Source organism: Jaculus jaculus, chromosome 10 (assembly GCF_020740685.1).
Source record: "Jaculus jaculus isolate mJacJac1 chromosome 10, mJacJac1.mat.Y.cur, whole genome shotgun sequence".
In the NCBI taxonomy this organism is placed as follows: domain Eukaryota; kingdom Metazoa; phylum Chordata; class Mammalia; order Rodentia; family Dipodidae; genus Jaculus; species Jaculus jaculus.
The window spans coordinates 102,633,048-102,648,260 of record NC_059111.1 but is presented as its reverse complement, the minus strand read 5'-3'; the positions used below and the strand labels follow the sequence as shown (position 1 = coordinate 102,648,260).

Sequence of the window (15,213 nt, the reverse complement as noted above, 5' to 3'; positions counted from 1 at the left end):
GCCTCTGCAAACGAACTCCAGACGCGTGCGCCCCCTTGTGCATCTGGCTAACGTGGGACCTGGGGAACCGAGCCTCGAACCGGGGTCCTTAGGCTTCACAGGCAAGCGCTTAACCGCTAAGCCATCTCTCCAGCCCTAGCCTCTTTTTTTAAACATTTTTTTATATTTTATTTTTATCTATTTAACAGAGAAAGAGAGAAAATGAGAATGTGAATGGGCATGCCAGGGCCTCCAGCCACTGCAAATGAACTCCAGATGCATGTGCCCCCTTGTGTATCTGGCTAACGTGGGTCCTGGGGAATCGAACCTGGGTCTTTTGGCTTTGCAGGCAAATGCCTTAGCCACTAAGCCATCCCTTTAGCCCTCTTTTTTTGATATGTATGCTTCTATACTTTTAAAAAATATTCTTGGAAGCTCGGCATGGTGGTGTTTTAGCACAAGAATTCAAGATTTTTAGTTTACATTAAATAGCAATGTAACAAGACACACACACACATTCTCTCTTTCTCTCTCTCATAGTATATAAACATTGTATGTGTGTATACATTAATTAATCTATATATAGACTCTTGCATCTTATTTATTTAGTCATTTATTTTTAGACAGGGTTTTGCTTTGTAGTCCAGGCTGGCCTTGCACTTGGAATCCTTTCACCTTGGCCTTCTGAGTGCTGAGATTACAGATTTGTGTCACTGTTATGCTCAGTTTTTATCATGATTTAATTTTTTATAAAACAAAATATCCTGATCATCCTTGAAAGAACATAAAATTGATTCTTTGTGGAAAATATGTATTATTTTTAAGTTTTACATTAAAGAATAAAAAATTCATGCCAAACATTAACAGTCATAGATCCATTGTCCATACCAGTGAATATCCTCCTTGAATAGAAATTACTTTAAAAACTAAAATAAAAAAATTCATAAAGATTTGCTTCTTTGAATAGACTAAGGAGCTATATTAAATATAGTTTTACGTACATAGATCAGAAGAAGGGCTGGAACCTCACGAGAGTGCTCTCATTCCTTGTGGTTGAATATCCCTCAGCCTGTTTCTCTTTCTTGCTTCTCTCTCCCTCCCTACCTTCTATTTTATTTCTCTCTCTCTCTCTCTCTCTCTCTCTCTCTGTTTTTCTCCATCTCCTTCTTTCTTTCTTCGTTAGGGTTGGCCTTGAATTCTCTATGTAACCAAAACCTAAACTCCTTCCTCCACTGCCCAGATTTTTGGCTTACAGTGTGTGCTGCCACACCTGGCCTTTAATCTTTTTCTCTATATGAGATTTTCCCAATTCTGTATCTCAGAAGTAATCTTAGAGAGTTTAACATAACAGTTTTTTTATTTTTTTGGTTTTTTGAGGTAGGGTCTCTCTCTAGCCCAGGCTGACCTGGAATTCACTGTGGAGTCTCCTTGAACTCACGACAATCCTCCTACCTCTGCTGAGATTAAAGGCGTGCGCCACCACGCCCGGCTTAACACAACATTTTTAGTATGATCCTGATGTTTTTAAAATGATGCCTTCGTTTCCCAAATAGATAATACATTTGCATGGTTTAATAAACCTAAATTATAAGTGTGGATTATGTTGGTTAAAATCTGAGCTAATAGTAGAGGCTGAGGCCCCTGAGTATGATTGCTTCGTTCAGACAGAAGATTCTTGCGTAGGAATAGTCTAGAGATAAACAGTGGTTGAAGTGGGCAGCCTGCTGTGCTCTATGTAACTGTCCAAGGACCTCACTGTACTCTGTTATTATGTCTCCACATCCTAAGAGTGTTTGCCTGTATTCTAAAGTCTCCTTGTCCAACTGGTCACAGCTGCTCGCTGTTACTTACGTCTGAATTCTAGCCCACAAGGAAGAGGGAAACAATCAAAGTTGTATACATTTCTTATCTTACTCCATTGTCAAGTTCTCAGTCATGAGACATATAGACTGGGGAAATATCTATAGATATATAGGTGACTCCATAACCACTTAACATGTCTGGGACTCTGGTAATAAACAGGAAGAGGCAAGAACAGATTCTGAGGAAAAGCCTCTGCTTCAAGCGGAGGCCACTCAACAGTCCTGTATGCTCTTTTGTCCACTTAGGGACCATTCCTTCCACTTAAGGGAGTGTCACTGTCTCCTGGTGACGCCCCCCATCTAAAATCCAGGGCTCCTGTGCGCTATTCTGCAGTTTTTTGGCATTGGATAAGGACATAGCCTTAATGATACTGACTACAGACAAGGTTCCCTCCCTGTCTTCTAAAGGCAGAGTAGAAGGCTGAGTAGCAACTGCATCACACGCTCTTATTTGGAAAAGGGAAGGAGCACTATAGCCGTCATTTGTCCGTCGCAGTAATGAAGCTCTGCCACGTGGGAATGGTCAGGACTCTGTCCCAGCAGAGCAGCGTGTTGCTGTGTAGAATGTTGCGTCCATTGTCCCCTGTGGCTCCTGAGCCTTGAAGAGAATCTCTGTGTTCCCCCATAAATGCATCTGAGGCAGACCCTGTAGAGCAAGTCCTGAGGCAGCGTAGCTCTGGAACATATCCATACTGGTGTGGATATTGGAGTCTGGTGATTTCTTTAGGAGTTGCCAAGTCACTGGCTGTTATAGGCCAGGTGTGTGGCAATGCGTGTTTCCCAGAATCTAAATAGGACAGCTTAGTGTTTGCTTCATGTCATTTCCAGGTTCCCAGTGCCAAAGATCTCTTCTGGGTTATGTTTTTTTTCTTTAATTTATTTTTATTTTTATTTATTTATTTTAAAGTGACAGACAGAGAGAGAAAGAGGCAGATAGAGAGAGAATGGGCATGCTAGGGCCTCCAGCCACTGCAAACAAACTCCAGATGCATGTGCCCCCTTGTGCATCTGGCTTATGTGGGACCTGGGGAATTGAGCCTTGAACCGGGATCCTTAGGCTTCACAGGCAAGTGCTTAACCGCTAAGCCATCTCTCCAGCCCTGGGTTATGGTTTTTAAATTGCTGAGTTCTGCAGTAGACTATATTCCTTCCTCATCCCTCCCCCTCTCACTTTCATTGTGACTTCTGGGGGGGGTGTGTAGGGGTGTATTCTAAATTTGATCTTTCCAAATCTGCACAGGAGTACTTTGAAATCGTGAGACAGACTCTTTTGCTTTTGAGCACAGAGGAATTATCATTTCTAGCCTTATGGAACCTAAATTATTAAAGCCTTGGTTGATATACATTGCAAAATTCAGAACACACAATTTTGCTAAGCTCCATCACCTTCTGTTTCTGCTTAGAAACTGGCCAGTTCTTATGTGTTTTTATTTTATTCATGAGGAGCACAAAGAAATTGCCAGCATGTATCAGTGCTTCATTTCTTTTTTCCCCTCTACGTTTTTAGTTTGTTAAGTGTGAAATATAAATATATAGTATCAATGTGCCCCTGTAAACTTCGATCAATTGTATGGTCTGGGAATTTTCAAAGAACAATTTTTTAAACTCTGGGTGTTATCAGTGGAACAGTAGTGAATGTGCATGTAATTTACAAAACGCCATCATAGGCACATCGAGACTACAAACTCAGATGACACAGGGCCTGTCTTCTAACTCACGAAGTTTCAGCCAAGGTTGTGCTACATTTAAATACCGTTTAGCTGTTTCCTCATGTGCATAGCTACCTTTTCATCACCGTCCTCTTCAAGCTACAAAGCCATTCCACAGTGTAGTTTTTGATATTGTGCTAGCTCGTTTCTAGATACCAACTTCTGCTATAGCTAAGTTAGAAACTGTGTTACCATAACAAACAAGCAACAACAACAACAAAACCCCCCAATACAGCAAATCTAATAAGGCGCAAGTCCCAGTTTTCTAACAATCCAAGAGGGAGAGGTGCATTCCAGCATGGGCGGTGGCTGGTATGCACGCAGGCTACAACCCAAATCCTTGTGTCTTGTGCCATCTCCTAGCATGACGTCTTCATCCATGCGGTAGGAGCTTCTCACGATGATCATGTCATGTTCCAACTAGTGAGAAGGGGGGAATGACACAGAAGTCATAGGACTTGAACACGTCACCTCCACCCACATTCTGTTGGCCACCTGTAGCAAGAATGGAGTCTGGGAAATGTAGTCTTGAGGGGATGTGCCATCTAAAATCTGGAAGATTCTACACCCAAAAAAGAGAGCAGCAGTCTCTGTCATTGTCATAAAATGTAAAGTCTTCACCTTGTTCCCACTTCTGTCCAACAACATCAGTGATCACTATTAATTTCTCAGGTATTCCCCCCCAATTTATTGTGAATGTATACACAAATACAAATGTATCTTCTCATTTCTCCCTTTCATATAAAAGGAAACATTATACATGTTTGCACTTTGCCTTTTTAGGAGGTCTCACGTGGGTGCATTGAGAATGTCTTCAGTATTTATTTATTTATTTGGTTTTTCGAGGCAGGGTCTCACTCTAGCCCAGGCTGACCTGGAATTCACTATGTCGTCTCAGGGTGGCTTCGAACTCCTCTGCCTCCCTAGTGCTGGGATTAAAGGCGTGTGCTACCACACCTGGCAATGTCCTCAGTGTTTTTTACAGCCCTATTAAATGCCCTGTATAGAGAAATGATGCTTTATTAATCCGGTGCTGATAGAGATTTTTTCTTCCCAATCTTTTTCTCGTATATCTACACACACACACACACACACACACACACACACACAGAAAGAGAGAGAGAGAGAGAGAGGAAGAAGAGGAGGGGGGAGAGAGGGAGAGAGAACAGTTTTAATTTGCATTTTTTCTTATTACAAGGGACACTGAGTACCTTTATACATGCTTGGGTCCTTTGTGTTTCTTTTTCTATGGATGATTTCTGCCTTGCCATATTTGGTAGCTCTCATTGGCCATTTCCCATTAATTTCCGAGTTTGATGTATAAAAGGGAAATTTGTGGGCTGGAGAGATGGCTTAGCGGTTAAGCGCTTGCCTGTGAAGCCTAAGGACCCCAGTTTGAGGCTCGATTCCCCAGGACCCACGTTAGCCAGATGCACAAAAGTGGGCGCACACATCTGGAATTTGTCTGCAGTGGCTGGAAGCCCTGGTGCACCCATTCTCTCTCTCTCTCTCTCTGCCTCTTTCTCTGTCACTCTCAAATAAATAAATAAAAATAAACAAAAAAATTTTTTTTAAAAAGGGAAATTTGTTCTTTGCGATATAAATTAAAATATCCCCCCCCACTTTGTCATTTGTCCTTTAACATTACTTTTCTGTAGATATTTTTCTTCTTTGAATTAACTAACCTTTTAATGACCTCTAGATTTGAAGTTAATAGCTGAAAAAGGGTTCTCAGCTCGGTGATTAAAGAGGACTCGAGGTAACCGAGAAGAGGCTGGCAGGACAGCACGGGGAAGACGAAGGATTGGCTCTAGGCAGGGGTGGCACTGTGCCCAAGCAGAGCCATTGGTCCTGTTCTTTCATTGGGTGCATGGCGCCAGGGAATGGGAAGAACAGCGGACACTTAGGGCTCGTAGTTCCAGAGATGAGAAGCCCAAGTCAAGGGGTGAATGCCAGTAGGGTGGGGTCCCATGTCCTTCCCTGGCTCTGGTGGCTTGCTGGTAATTTGGGGGGGGGGTTCCTTGGGCTTGCAGATGGATCACCACAGTGTCTGCCTTCATTTTCCTATGGTTTGCATTCTCTCAGAATCTCTCTTTCAGCATCTCTCCCTTGCTCTCTCTTCTTTTTCTCTCCATCTTCCGTTTGTCTCCAAATTTCTCCTATTGAAGTCGTGCTGGAGTAGGGCTCACTCAAAGGACCTTGCTTTGACCTGATGGCCTATGTAAAGACCCGTCCACATTCTGAGGGGCTGAGGATAAGGAGTCTTGCTTATCTTTCTCATAGGAACAAAATTCAACCTCTGTCATTCTCATTACAGTGTTTTGGCTTAGAGGCAGGATTGTTGCATTATCCAAATGATCTAGGGACTCAATATTATGCTCTTGATCTGAGGGTCAGTTGACAAGGCTTTTGACCCAATGAACAGAGGGTGAGATCAGTGTGGAAGAAGACATGCTGGTGCATTAGATTTCTTTATCACTTGGTGAGAAATTATGAGCCCTCAGTGACCTCCAGTCATGCGTCTGCTCATATAATTGCTGCTGCAAAACAAACTCTGGATGCACGCACCATCTTGTGCACCTGCCTTTAAGTGGATACCGGGGAATCGAACACAAGCCAGCAGGCTTTGCTAGCGAGTACTTTGAACCACTGAGCCATCTTCTAGCCCTATTTCCCCTATCAGGGACACTGAGGGGTAAGCTCCTCTCTGATCCTTCGTCCTTCGTAACATCAAGGAGAATGAGCATGCGTGCTATACAAGGAACAGCTTTAGGCAGAGCGTGCATAGTCTTCCAGGTATTCTTCTCACAATAAGCAGCCTTTCTCTGGGAGACACGTAGGATCTCTAGTGTCCACCCTAGTGGACACTGTAGCAGTTACTTTCTCATTGCTGGGACAAAATACCCGGCCAGAAGCAGCCTGTGGGAGGAAAGGGTTTGTTTCACCTTTCAGTTTCGAGTGGACATTTCTTCCCGGTAGGGAAGGCATGGATGAGTGGCGTCACGCCCACTTCTTCATACACCAGCAGAGCGGTGTGGCAGGAATAGCGAGAGTGAGCCAGCTCGGAACACCCAATGTCCCCGGTGACACATTTTCCAAAGGCTCCAGCAGCTGGGGACTAAGTAGGAGGCTTAATCACAAACACCTGAGGCTACAGGGAACATTTTTATTCAAGTAATCGCACATACATTGCTCAAGAGCCATAGACGTTAATCACAAAGTCTATTCACTCTATTTTCTTTCTTTCTTTTTCTCCAAGGTAGGGTTTCACTCTAGTCCAGGCTCACCTGGATTTCACTATGTCGTCTCAGCATGCCCTTGAACTCATGATGATCCTCCTACCGCTGCCTGCCGAGTGCTGGGATTAAAGGCGTGTACCCCCATGCCCAGCTTTTATTAACTCTATAAGAAAGGAAACGTGTTAAGTGGTGCTGTCAAGGAGTTTCAGGCCCTATGTTTGAGTTTTTCCTAAGGGTCTTATGACACCAAAGGAGGCTTTGGTGCAAATCTGCTGCGTGTATCTGAGCCTTTAACCTTTGTGGGTGAGTGAGCTGAATGCTGTTCTCACTGTGTGCGTGTGTGTTATGCAGGCACCAGTTGGAGATGCCAGGACATTACTCTCACCTGGCTGCATTCTATGAGGACAAGAAAGGGGTACTCCATGCTGGCCCTGGCAGAGGAGGCAGCCTGCCCCCTGTTTACTGGCTGCCCTCCATCCATCGCTACATGTACCCTGAGATGAAGGTAAGGTCGGCCATTCTCTCACATGACACTGGAGTGGACAGTAGTGGTGGATTTTTAATTGATTAGGGAATTATGTCTTGAAAATATCTGCTCTCGATAGAATTGGGTTTAACATAAGTATTTGGCTTCACTTGAAAATAAAGCAAAGTTGCCAGGTATGGTGGTGCATGTCTTTAGCCTCAGTACTTGGGAAGCTGAAGAAGGCTCATTGCCATGAGTTCAAAGCTAATCTGGAGCTACACAGTGAGTTCCAGATTAGCCTGGGCTAGAGTGAGACCCTGCCTCAAAAAAAAAAAAAAAAAAATTGCTGGGTGTGGTGGCACACACCTTTAATCTCAGCACTTGGGAGGCAGAGGTAGGAAGATCACCGTGAGTTTGAGGCCACCCTGAGGTTACATAGTGAATTCCAGGTCAGCCTGGGCTAGAGTGAAATCCTACCTCGAAAACAACAACAACAAAAAGGCAAATTATCTTGAGCAATATGCCTTATAGACACTTCTATAACCCTAGTGCAAAGCCGCACATTCTTTGCTATGTGTGATGGACTCACAGGAGGAAAAAGATGCATTTGATTTTTAATGGTCGGTTCCAGTGCTGCAAAGCCAAACATTTGCAATCAAGCTCCTTTAACTGTGGAGACGTCTGCTCAGCCCACAGAGTCAAACATTTGAACTAAAAGTTGGATGGGCAGCAGACATGGTATTTCTAAGTTATGATCTGTTTGGCATAATGCCATTTCTACATTGCTTTGCTTTTATACCAGTATGGTTGTGTGAAGCAATCAAAAGCGCCCAGCCTTGCATCAGGTGTTGGGAAGATAGAAAAGCAGCATGAGAACATGAATCTCTGCTCTCTCTTCCCCCTGTGGCTGGTCACAAGATACTTCAATGGAAACCTAGGGCTCCCCTTGCAAAGAAATAATGCATGAGCGTAAGGGAGGAAGCGTCTTGGAACAGGAGTCAGCCCCTGAGGCACTGGCTGTATAGACAGGGAGGTGTGCTAATTCCAGACTGGGAGGAAGCGTGCGCAGTCGCGACAGCCTTCACATCTTCTACATCTCAGCACATCTGTGACTTAGGCCTTATGCTAGCTAGTTATCAATACCTGTTGCAGCATTCTTCTTCTTCTTTTTTTTTTATCCTTTTTCAGGTAAAGCAATTGAGGCTTATTAATGCTTCAGGCCTTATAGCTGGCAGGATACAGGGCCAGAATTAAAACACAGGTCATGTGTCACAGCCAATGCCCACACCTTGCCCTTCTCCATGGACCCAGTTTCTGGGTCATGAGCAAATTATTTGAGAATGGATTTTTATGTCAATGTGGTCATAAGGGACAAAAAGGGAAGTAATAGGAAAACAGGCACTAATTCAAACTAATGCAAGATAAGGATTCTAAAGAAGTTAGAAGACTGAAGGAAGCAGAGGACAGTATGACTCCATAGTTAGGGCGATTACAGCCAGCGATCTCTGCCCTGCGCTAGCCACCTACTGCTGCCTGGCAAACTCCCCCAGGATTAAAAGCATAGAGCGGTGCATCCGTATGACCCCACACTTTCTGTGGGTCAGGAGTCCGGCTTCATGGCCTTCTGTCCGTGTAGCTGTGGTTTCAGCCAGGGTCAGAGGCTCAGGTTGAGTGGGGAAGTAGGCCCTTTTCTAAGCATCTGTAGTTGTTGGCAGGATCAGTTTTCCTAAGGTGTGCTGAACTGAGGGCCTCCGTAGCTTGCTACCTCCTGGAGGATGCCCTCACCGTCAGTTCTTAGCCGTGTGGGTCACTCTAGCTTGGCAGCTTGCTTCACAAAGCCAGCAAAAACAGCTTGTGAGCAAGGCAGGGTCAGACTTCTTTGCAACCTCATCATGGGCATGAAAGTCCTCTCATGTAGCCGTACACTGCTGATTAGACGCGAGTTCCTCAAGAGGAGGCTAAGATTTCATAAAGCTGTCAATGCCAAGTTGGTGGAACATGGAGGCTACTTGAGAGGCTGCCTGCCACATGCAGGGTGGGGGCCCGGGGGTACAGGCATCATTATCAGGGACTTGAAGGAAGGTCTTTGCACAGCCTATGTTCAATACCTGAGGGAAGCGTAGTGTTCTGCTACTTGCATAGCTTGACTTGTGCTGGAAGCTAGAGTCAGGCGCCCTCTGATGCTGTGAAAATACTAAAGGGAGCTAAAAACCAAAGAGAAATCGTTCTCCCTTCCTTCCACCTTCAGCCTCTAGTCAAGGCCTCCTACTGGGAGAATGTTAATAGGAAGCCAGCGGGCCTGGGAGTCCAGGAAGGGTAATTTGCAAATTTCCAAACCTCATAACACGGCTGAGGCTCCTCAGGGGGTTCTGGGAATGTAATGGTCTGAACTCCGCTCTCTTTCCGTCGGCTCCTAGCTTCTTCTTGGGGCTTTCTCCATACTTAAAGGGACACAGCCACCGCCTGACCTGCATGGTCCTGGTGCCCAGCCATGAAGCAGAGGAACAAAGGAGGAGAAAACTGTCATGTGCTTTTGTACTACTGAGGACACCTTGTCAGCATGCCTCTTAGACGCTACCAGAAGCAGGGGCAAGGGCCCTGGAATAGGCCGCAGAGACAGACAGACAGATGGGGCGTTCTGAAAAGAGCATGCCACATTTCAGCAGCCCCACTCCTCAGGGGGGCAGTCCTGGAAGAAGGTGTGGATATGACTTCACCATTCAGCATGGTTCAGAGTGGTAGAAAACTACACTTTCTGTTGTGAAGAATGAGTTAGCGCCCAAGAAGATGACAGGAAAGGTCCACCAGGTCTGTTTTCTTTGAGAGGAGCAAGGGCAGAAAACCGCAAGATGATACGATTTGTCACTTTTGTCAAATTATCAGTCTCAGGTATAAAAATGTGAACCATGCGTACATGAACATAGTAAAACACAGATAAATTACACTAGGTTATTAACACACATATGACCCAGGAGTGAGGAAAAGTATGGAACAGAGAGAACAGCACTTACATGTATAAAAAGCAGGAAGGCTGAAGGGAAATGACAGCATTAGAAGGAGTCACGTATAGCTTAGCTTTCCATGTTTGTGGGTTCAAGATCTGCAGATTCAACCAACACCTGGACACGCGCAGATGTTTTCTGGTTGTTTTGCCCACAGTACTGTCCAACAGCTGTTTACACAGCATCTACGTTATATGAGGTGTTATTAGTAAGCCAGAGATGATTTAAAGAATAAGGAAGGTGTGTGTAAGCATGCCGATACCATACCCATTTTATGTATGGCGTTGAATGTATACAGAGTTGGTTATCCTGGAGAGTGGATCTTGGAACCAATCCTCTGTGGATACTAAGGGACTACTGTGGATGATATGACTGTTATTTATGGAGAATCACGTATGTGTTCATACTAAGAATTTCTGTTCTCGGTTAAAGGCCACAGAGGACTAGGCTGAGGAAACGGAAATAGAAAATGGAAGCAGAAATGTGGCTCCTTGTGTGGCCTAGCTGGGTGACGTGAAGAGGGGATGAGTTCTCTGTGGCCAGGCGTCAGAAAAGAGGAAGCCTGGCTCCCCAGCACTCCCTGACACAGGCCTGCACGGGGCACCTGAGCCGTTGTTGGCAGTTAGCTGGAAATAGCAGGCCAATGCGCGTACGCATCCCTCTGCCAAAGGAGAATCCCTCGGATTCATCCTTTACACGGAAGCTTAGACATCACTTCCTCCAGGAAGCTTTCTCCGTCTCTGCTAGAGAGTAATCAGGCGTCTTTCTGTGTTCTCTCCAACAGCTTCCGTCCTTCCCTCCACGCCCTCTCCTCCCACTGTAGACTAAGGGCTTTCTTTCCTGCCTTTTCCCACCAGCCTGTGAGTTGTCCAGGAGGACCTAGTTCTTTTCTGTGCACTGTTTGTACTGGAAAACTTAGCGCTTTGGCACAGTGTGAGCACTTAGGAGCTATTTCTTGAATGCATGCATGCATGCATGCATGATGAACTGATTATTCCAGGATACACTTGCACAATCCCTCCCAGACCCTCGGGCCATGCAAACATACGTCGGGGGCCTGAAGACAGCAACAGGAATGGGGAGACTGGGTTGTGCTCTGGCTCCTTCTTGTCTGCCTGCTGTCTGGCTTGATGGAAGACAGTGTCTGCAGGGGTCGGACCAGACTGCCTTGGCTGTAACCTCTTTTCCTGGTGGTTTTTGAGGTAGGGTCTCACTCTAGCTCAGGCTGACCCGGAATTCACTATGGAGTCTCAGGGTGGCTTCGAACTCATGGCGATCCTCCTACCTCTGCCTCCCAAGTGCTGGGATGAAAGGCGGGCGCCGCCATGCCCAGCTTTCCTGGTGGTTTTGAATGAGGTGGCAGAAGAGTAGGCAGAGGCCGGGTAGGCATGCTCAGTGCAAGGTGGCCCTGCATGCAGCAGCGTGGGGCAGGTAAATGGTGTGGAGGCAAGAAGTTGGCGGCGCCTTGGGAAGGGAAGTCCTCCCCCAGGTAGCCCAGGCACGGCTTTGGAGTTGAGGGCACTCCTCGTTTGGCCTGGCAGACTGCAGGGCCTGCCTCTGGGCTGGTTCAGGGTTTGGGTTCTCCACGGCCATTCAACTCAGCATGCTCCTTGGCATGGCTGGCTTCAGGACTGCTCTGACCTGCCTCTTAATGGAAATAAATATTCTTTTTTTTAAAAAATTATTTATTTATTGGAGAGAGACTGGGGGAAGGAGAGAGAAGGGGATGGAGAGGGAGGAAGCAGCAGATAGAGAGAATGGGCATGCCAGAGCCAGCAGCCACTGCAAATGAACTCCAGATATATGTGCCAACTTGTGCATCTGGCCTAAGTGGGTACTGGGGAGTTAAACCTGGGTCCTTAGGCTTGGCAGGCAAGAGCCTTAACCACTAAGCTATCTTTCCAGCCCAGGAAATGAATATTCTTATTTCTGACATCTAAGCATTTGTGACTTTCTGAAGCATTCACAGGCAACTGGTTTGAAGCCTTTGTTCTGCCAATAATAATATGGCTGCCCTTAACTGCAAGTCCTTCATGTTTTGTCTCAGGTGCTCCTTAGAGCCGCCCAAGATAAGTGATGGTCTCTGTGTTTTATAGATGAGGAATATGAGGAAACATGAGTTTGCTTTCCCCACTGGTGACTGGCAAAGCCAGGAGTGGGATTCCTCAGGCTTATTCTCTGCACCCCCAGGGTGTTCCTTCTAGAAGGCAGCCCCGAAGGAGGAGCAGCTCCCTGCAGTCAGCACACAAAGGAAATTGGTCAGAGATTTTACATCCTTCAATTTCCATATGTCAGGGGAGCTATTGAACCCTACAGTTTATAAAGTAAAACCTTCCCAGTGGCAAATACCCTAGAGTTCAGTGGGACTTGGAAGTTTTGAGGGGAGGACGTTTATCACTGTGCCTCTAACGAGCTGTTCCCTGCTCCTTTCATTTTTCCAGATCACACACCCAGCGGGTTGCATGTCTCAGTTTATCAAGTTCTTCGGAGAGCAGATCCTCATCCTGTGGAAGTTTGCCTTACTCCGAAAGCGCATTTTAATATTTTCTCCTCCACCTGTGGGTGTAGTATGCTACAGAGGTAACTAGAAGCCCAAGTCAGGGACTCTTCCTAAGTGCCCAGAAGAGATGCCCATCTTTCCTTCTTGTCCAAATTCAGAAGACTTTAGGCTGTATCAGTGGCACCAAGGATTTCAGCTAGGAGTGACCCTGCTAGATTTGTACTTTAGAACGTGGAGGCTGGAGGCAATGAGTCACATGGATGGGATAGCATTTCAGTAGCCTGGGAGATGATGACAGTCTGAATTAAAGCAGAGAAGGTGGGTTTTAGGCATGTTGAAGAAATGAACTTGGGGGCTGGAGAGATGGCTTAGTGGTTAAGCACTTGCCTGTGAAGCCTAAGGACCCTGGTTCAAGGCTTGATTCCCCAGGACCCACGTTAGCCAGATGCACAAGAGGGTGCACGCGTCTGGAGTTCGTTTGCAGTGGCTGGAGGCCCTGGCGCGCCCATTTTCTCTCTCTGTCTGCCTCTTTCTCTCTCTGTCTGTTGCTCTCAAATAAATAAATAAAATTTAAAAAAATATTTAAACAAAAGAAATAAACTTGGGGCTGGGGACATGGTTCAGTGGTTAAGGTGCTGGCTTGTAAAACCTGCTGGCCTGAGATTCAGTTTCCCCAGTACTCACATTTAGCCAGATGAACAAAGTGGCACACGTGTCTGGAATTTATGTGTGCAGCAAAAAGAGGCTCGGGCACCCCCATTGTCTGTCTCTGCTAACGAGTGAAACATAAATTCAGAAATACGTAATTTGTATTGGGTTATCTGGCCGGGTTGTCAGGTCTTGACATGTGAAAGGTATAATAGGGGAAGAGTCTAAGATGACAAGGATGATGGAATCACCATCCTAGGAGACAGAGGAGGACTGGGTTTGGTAAGTAGGGTTAACTTGGGACATGCTGGATGTGGGCTGCCTGGAACTTTCCCAGGAAGATGTGCCTCAGGAACATGTGCAGTTGGGTCGGGGCCACTGGGAGATAGTGGGGCTAGAGATGAAGGTGTGAGACTGTCCTGACACCTCTGGAAAGGATGTCATGACCTAGAGAGAGAGAGAGAGAGTGAGAGAGGAGGGCCTGTGCCAGGCTCAGGAAGCAGACCAGCAATGGTAGCAGGGCACAGGAAGCGGAGCAAGAACTTTCGGGAGGAAGAGCACCAGTGGAGGCAAGGTTTTGGTGGGCCAGAACCTTGAGAAGGATGCCCCTCTGTCTCCCCTTCCTCCAGTGTACTGCTGCTGCTGCCTGGCCAATGTCTCCCTGCCTGGCATCGGGGGCACCGTCCCTGAATCCAAGCCCTTCTTCTATGTGAACGTGGCTGACATTGAGAGCCTGGAAGTAGAGGTGTCCTACGTGGCCTGTGAGTGTGAAGCGCCACTCTCGTCTTGTCCCCCCCCCCCCCACAAAGGGACTCTGTTTGCCTTGGTTGGGTTGGATTGACGGCTTCACTATGCCCGGAAGGTTCTCCTACCTTCTTAACCCTGGCTCCTTCAGGCACCACGGAGAAGATATTCGAGGAGAAGCGGGAGCTGTACGATGTCTATGTGGATAACCAGAACGTGAAGACGCACCACGACCACCTCCAGCCGCTGCTCAAGATCAACAGTGCTGACCGGGAGAAGTACCGGAGGCTCAATGAGCAGAGGTGAGGCAGCGGGGTGCCGGGCTCAAATACCGTCTCTACAGCATGGGTGCCGGGGGCGCAGGTCTGGGGGCTCCACTCTTCTCAGGATAGCTCTGGGGGGAGTCTCTGCAAGGCCCATCTCACCGTCCCCTCCCTCGCGGAGCTGTCCTATCAGCGTGCCTGTGCTTGGGGACACAGGAGGAAGCAGATACACATGCATAGTTTCTTTCTGATGGGCTTTGGAATCTGCAAAGCTTCCAGAAACTCCCCCAAATAACCTCGTTTAGATTTGCCTGTGTGTTTAGCCATTGTCTCTGCTGTGTGGATACATATTAGAAACTTGCTTTTGCATTGTCTCAGGCAACTCTTTTTTTCTAAATTTTTAAATTTTTATTTATTTATTTGACAGCGAGAGAGAGAGAGGAAGAGGCAGATAGAGAGAGAGAGAGAGAGAGAATGGGTGCGCCAGGGCTTCCAGCCACTGCAAAGGAACTCTAGATGCATGCGTCCCCTTGTGCATCTGGCTAACGTGGGTCCTGGAGAATTGGGCCTCGAACCGGGGTCCTTAGGCTTCACAGGCAAGTGCATAACCACTAAGCCGTCTCTCCAGCCCAACTCTTTTTTTTAAAGATATTTTGTTGATTTTTATTAGGTTGGTTTTTATCTTATTTTTATTTATTTATTTGACAGAGAAGTGGGGAAGAGAGAGACAGAATGGATGAGCCAGGGTCTCTAACCACTGCAAACAAACTCCAGATGCATGCATACCCTGCGCATTTGGCT

At 46.5% G+C, this 15,213-nt stretch overlaps 1 protein-coding gene across 1 annotated transcript in view; it reads left to right on the top strand.

The window, feature by feature from the left end:
* Dennd11 (DENN domain containing 11) overlaps positions 1-15,213 on the top strand; it is a 44,099-nt gene that overhangs the window by 21,171 nt on the left and 7,715 nt on the right. Inside the window, exons 4-7 of the mRNA XM_004661090.2 lie at positions 7,141-7,294; positions 12,699-12,837; positions 14,035-14,166; positions 14,301-14,451. Of these exons, the coding sequence (XP_004661147.2) occupies positions 7,141-7,294; positions 12,699-12,837; positions 14,035-14,166; positions 14,301-14,451 (576 nt within the window). The remainder of the gene's footprint in view (positions 1-7,140; positions 7,295-12,698; positions 12,838-14,034; positions 14,167-14,300; positions 14,452-15,213) is intronic.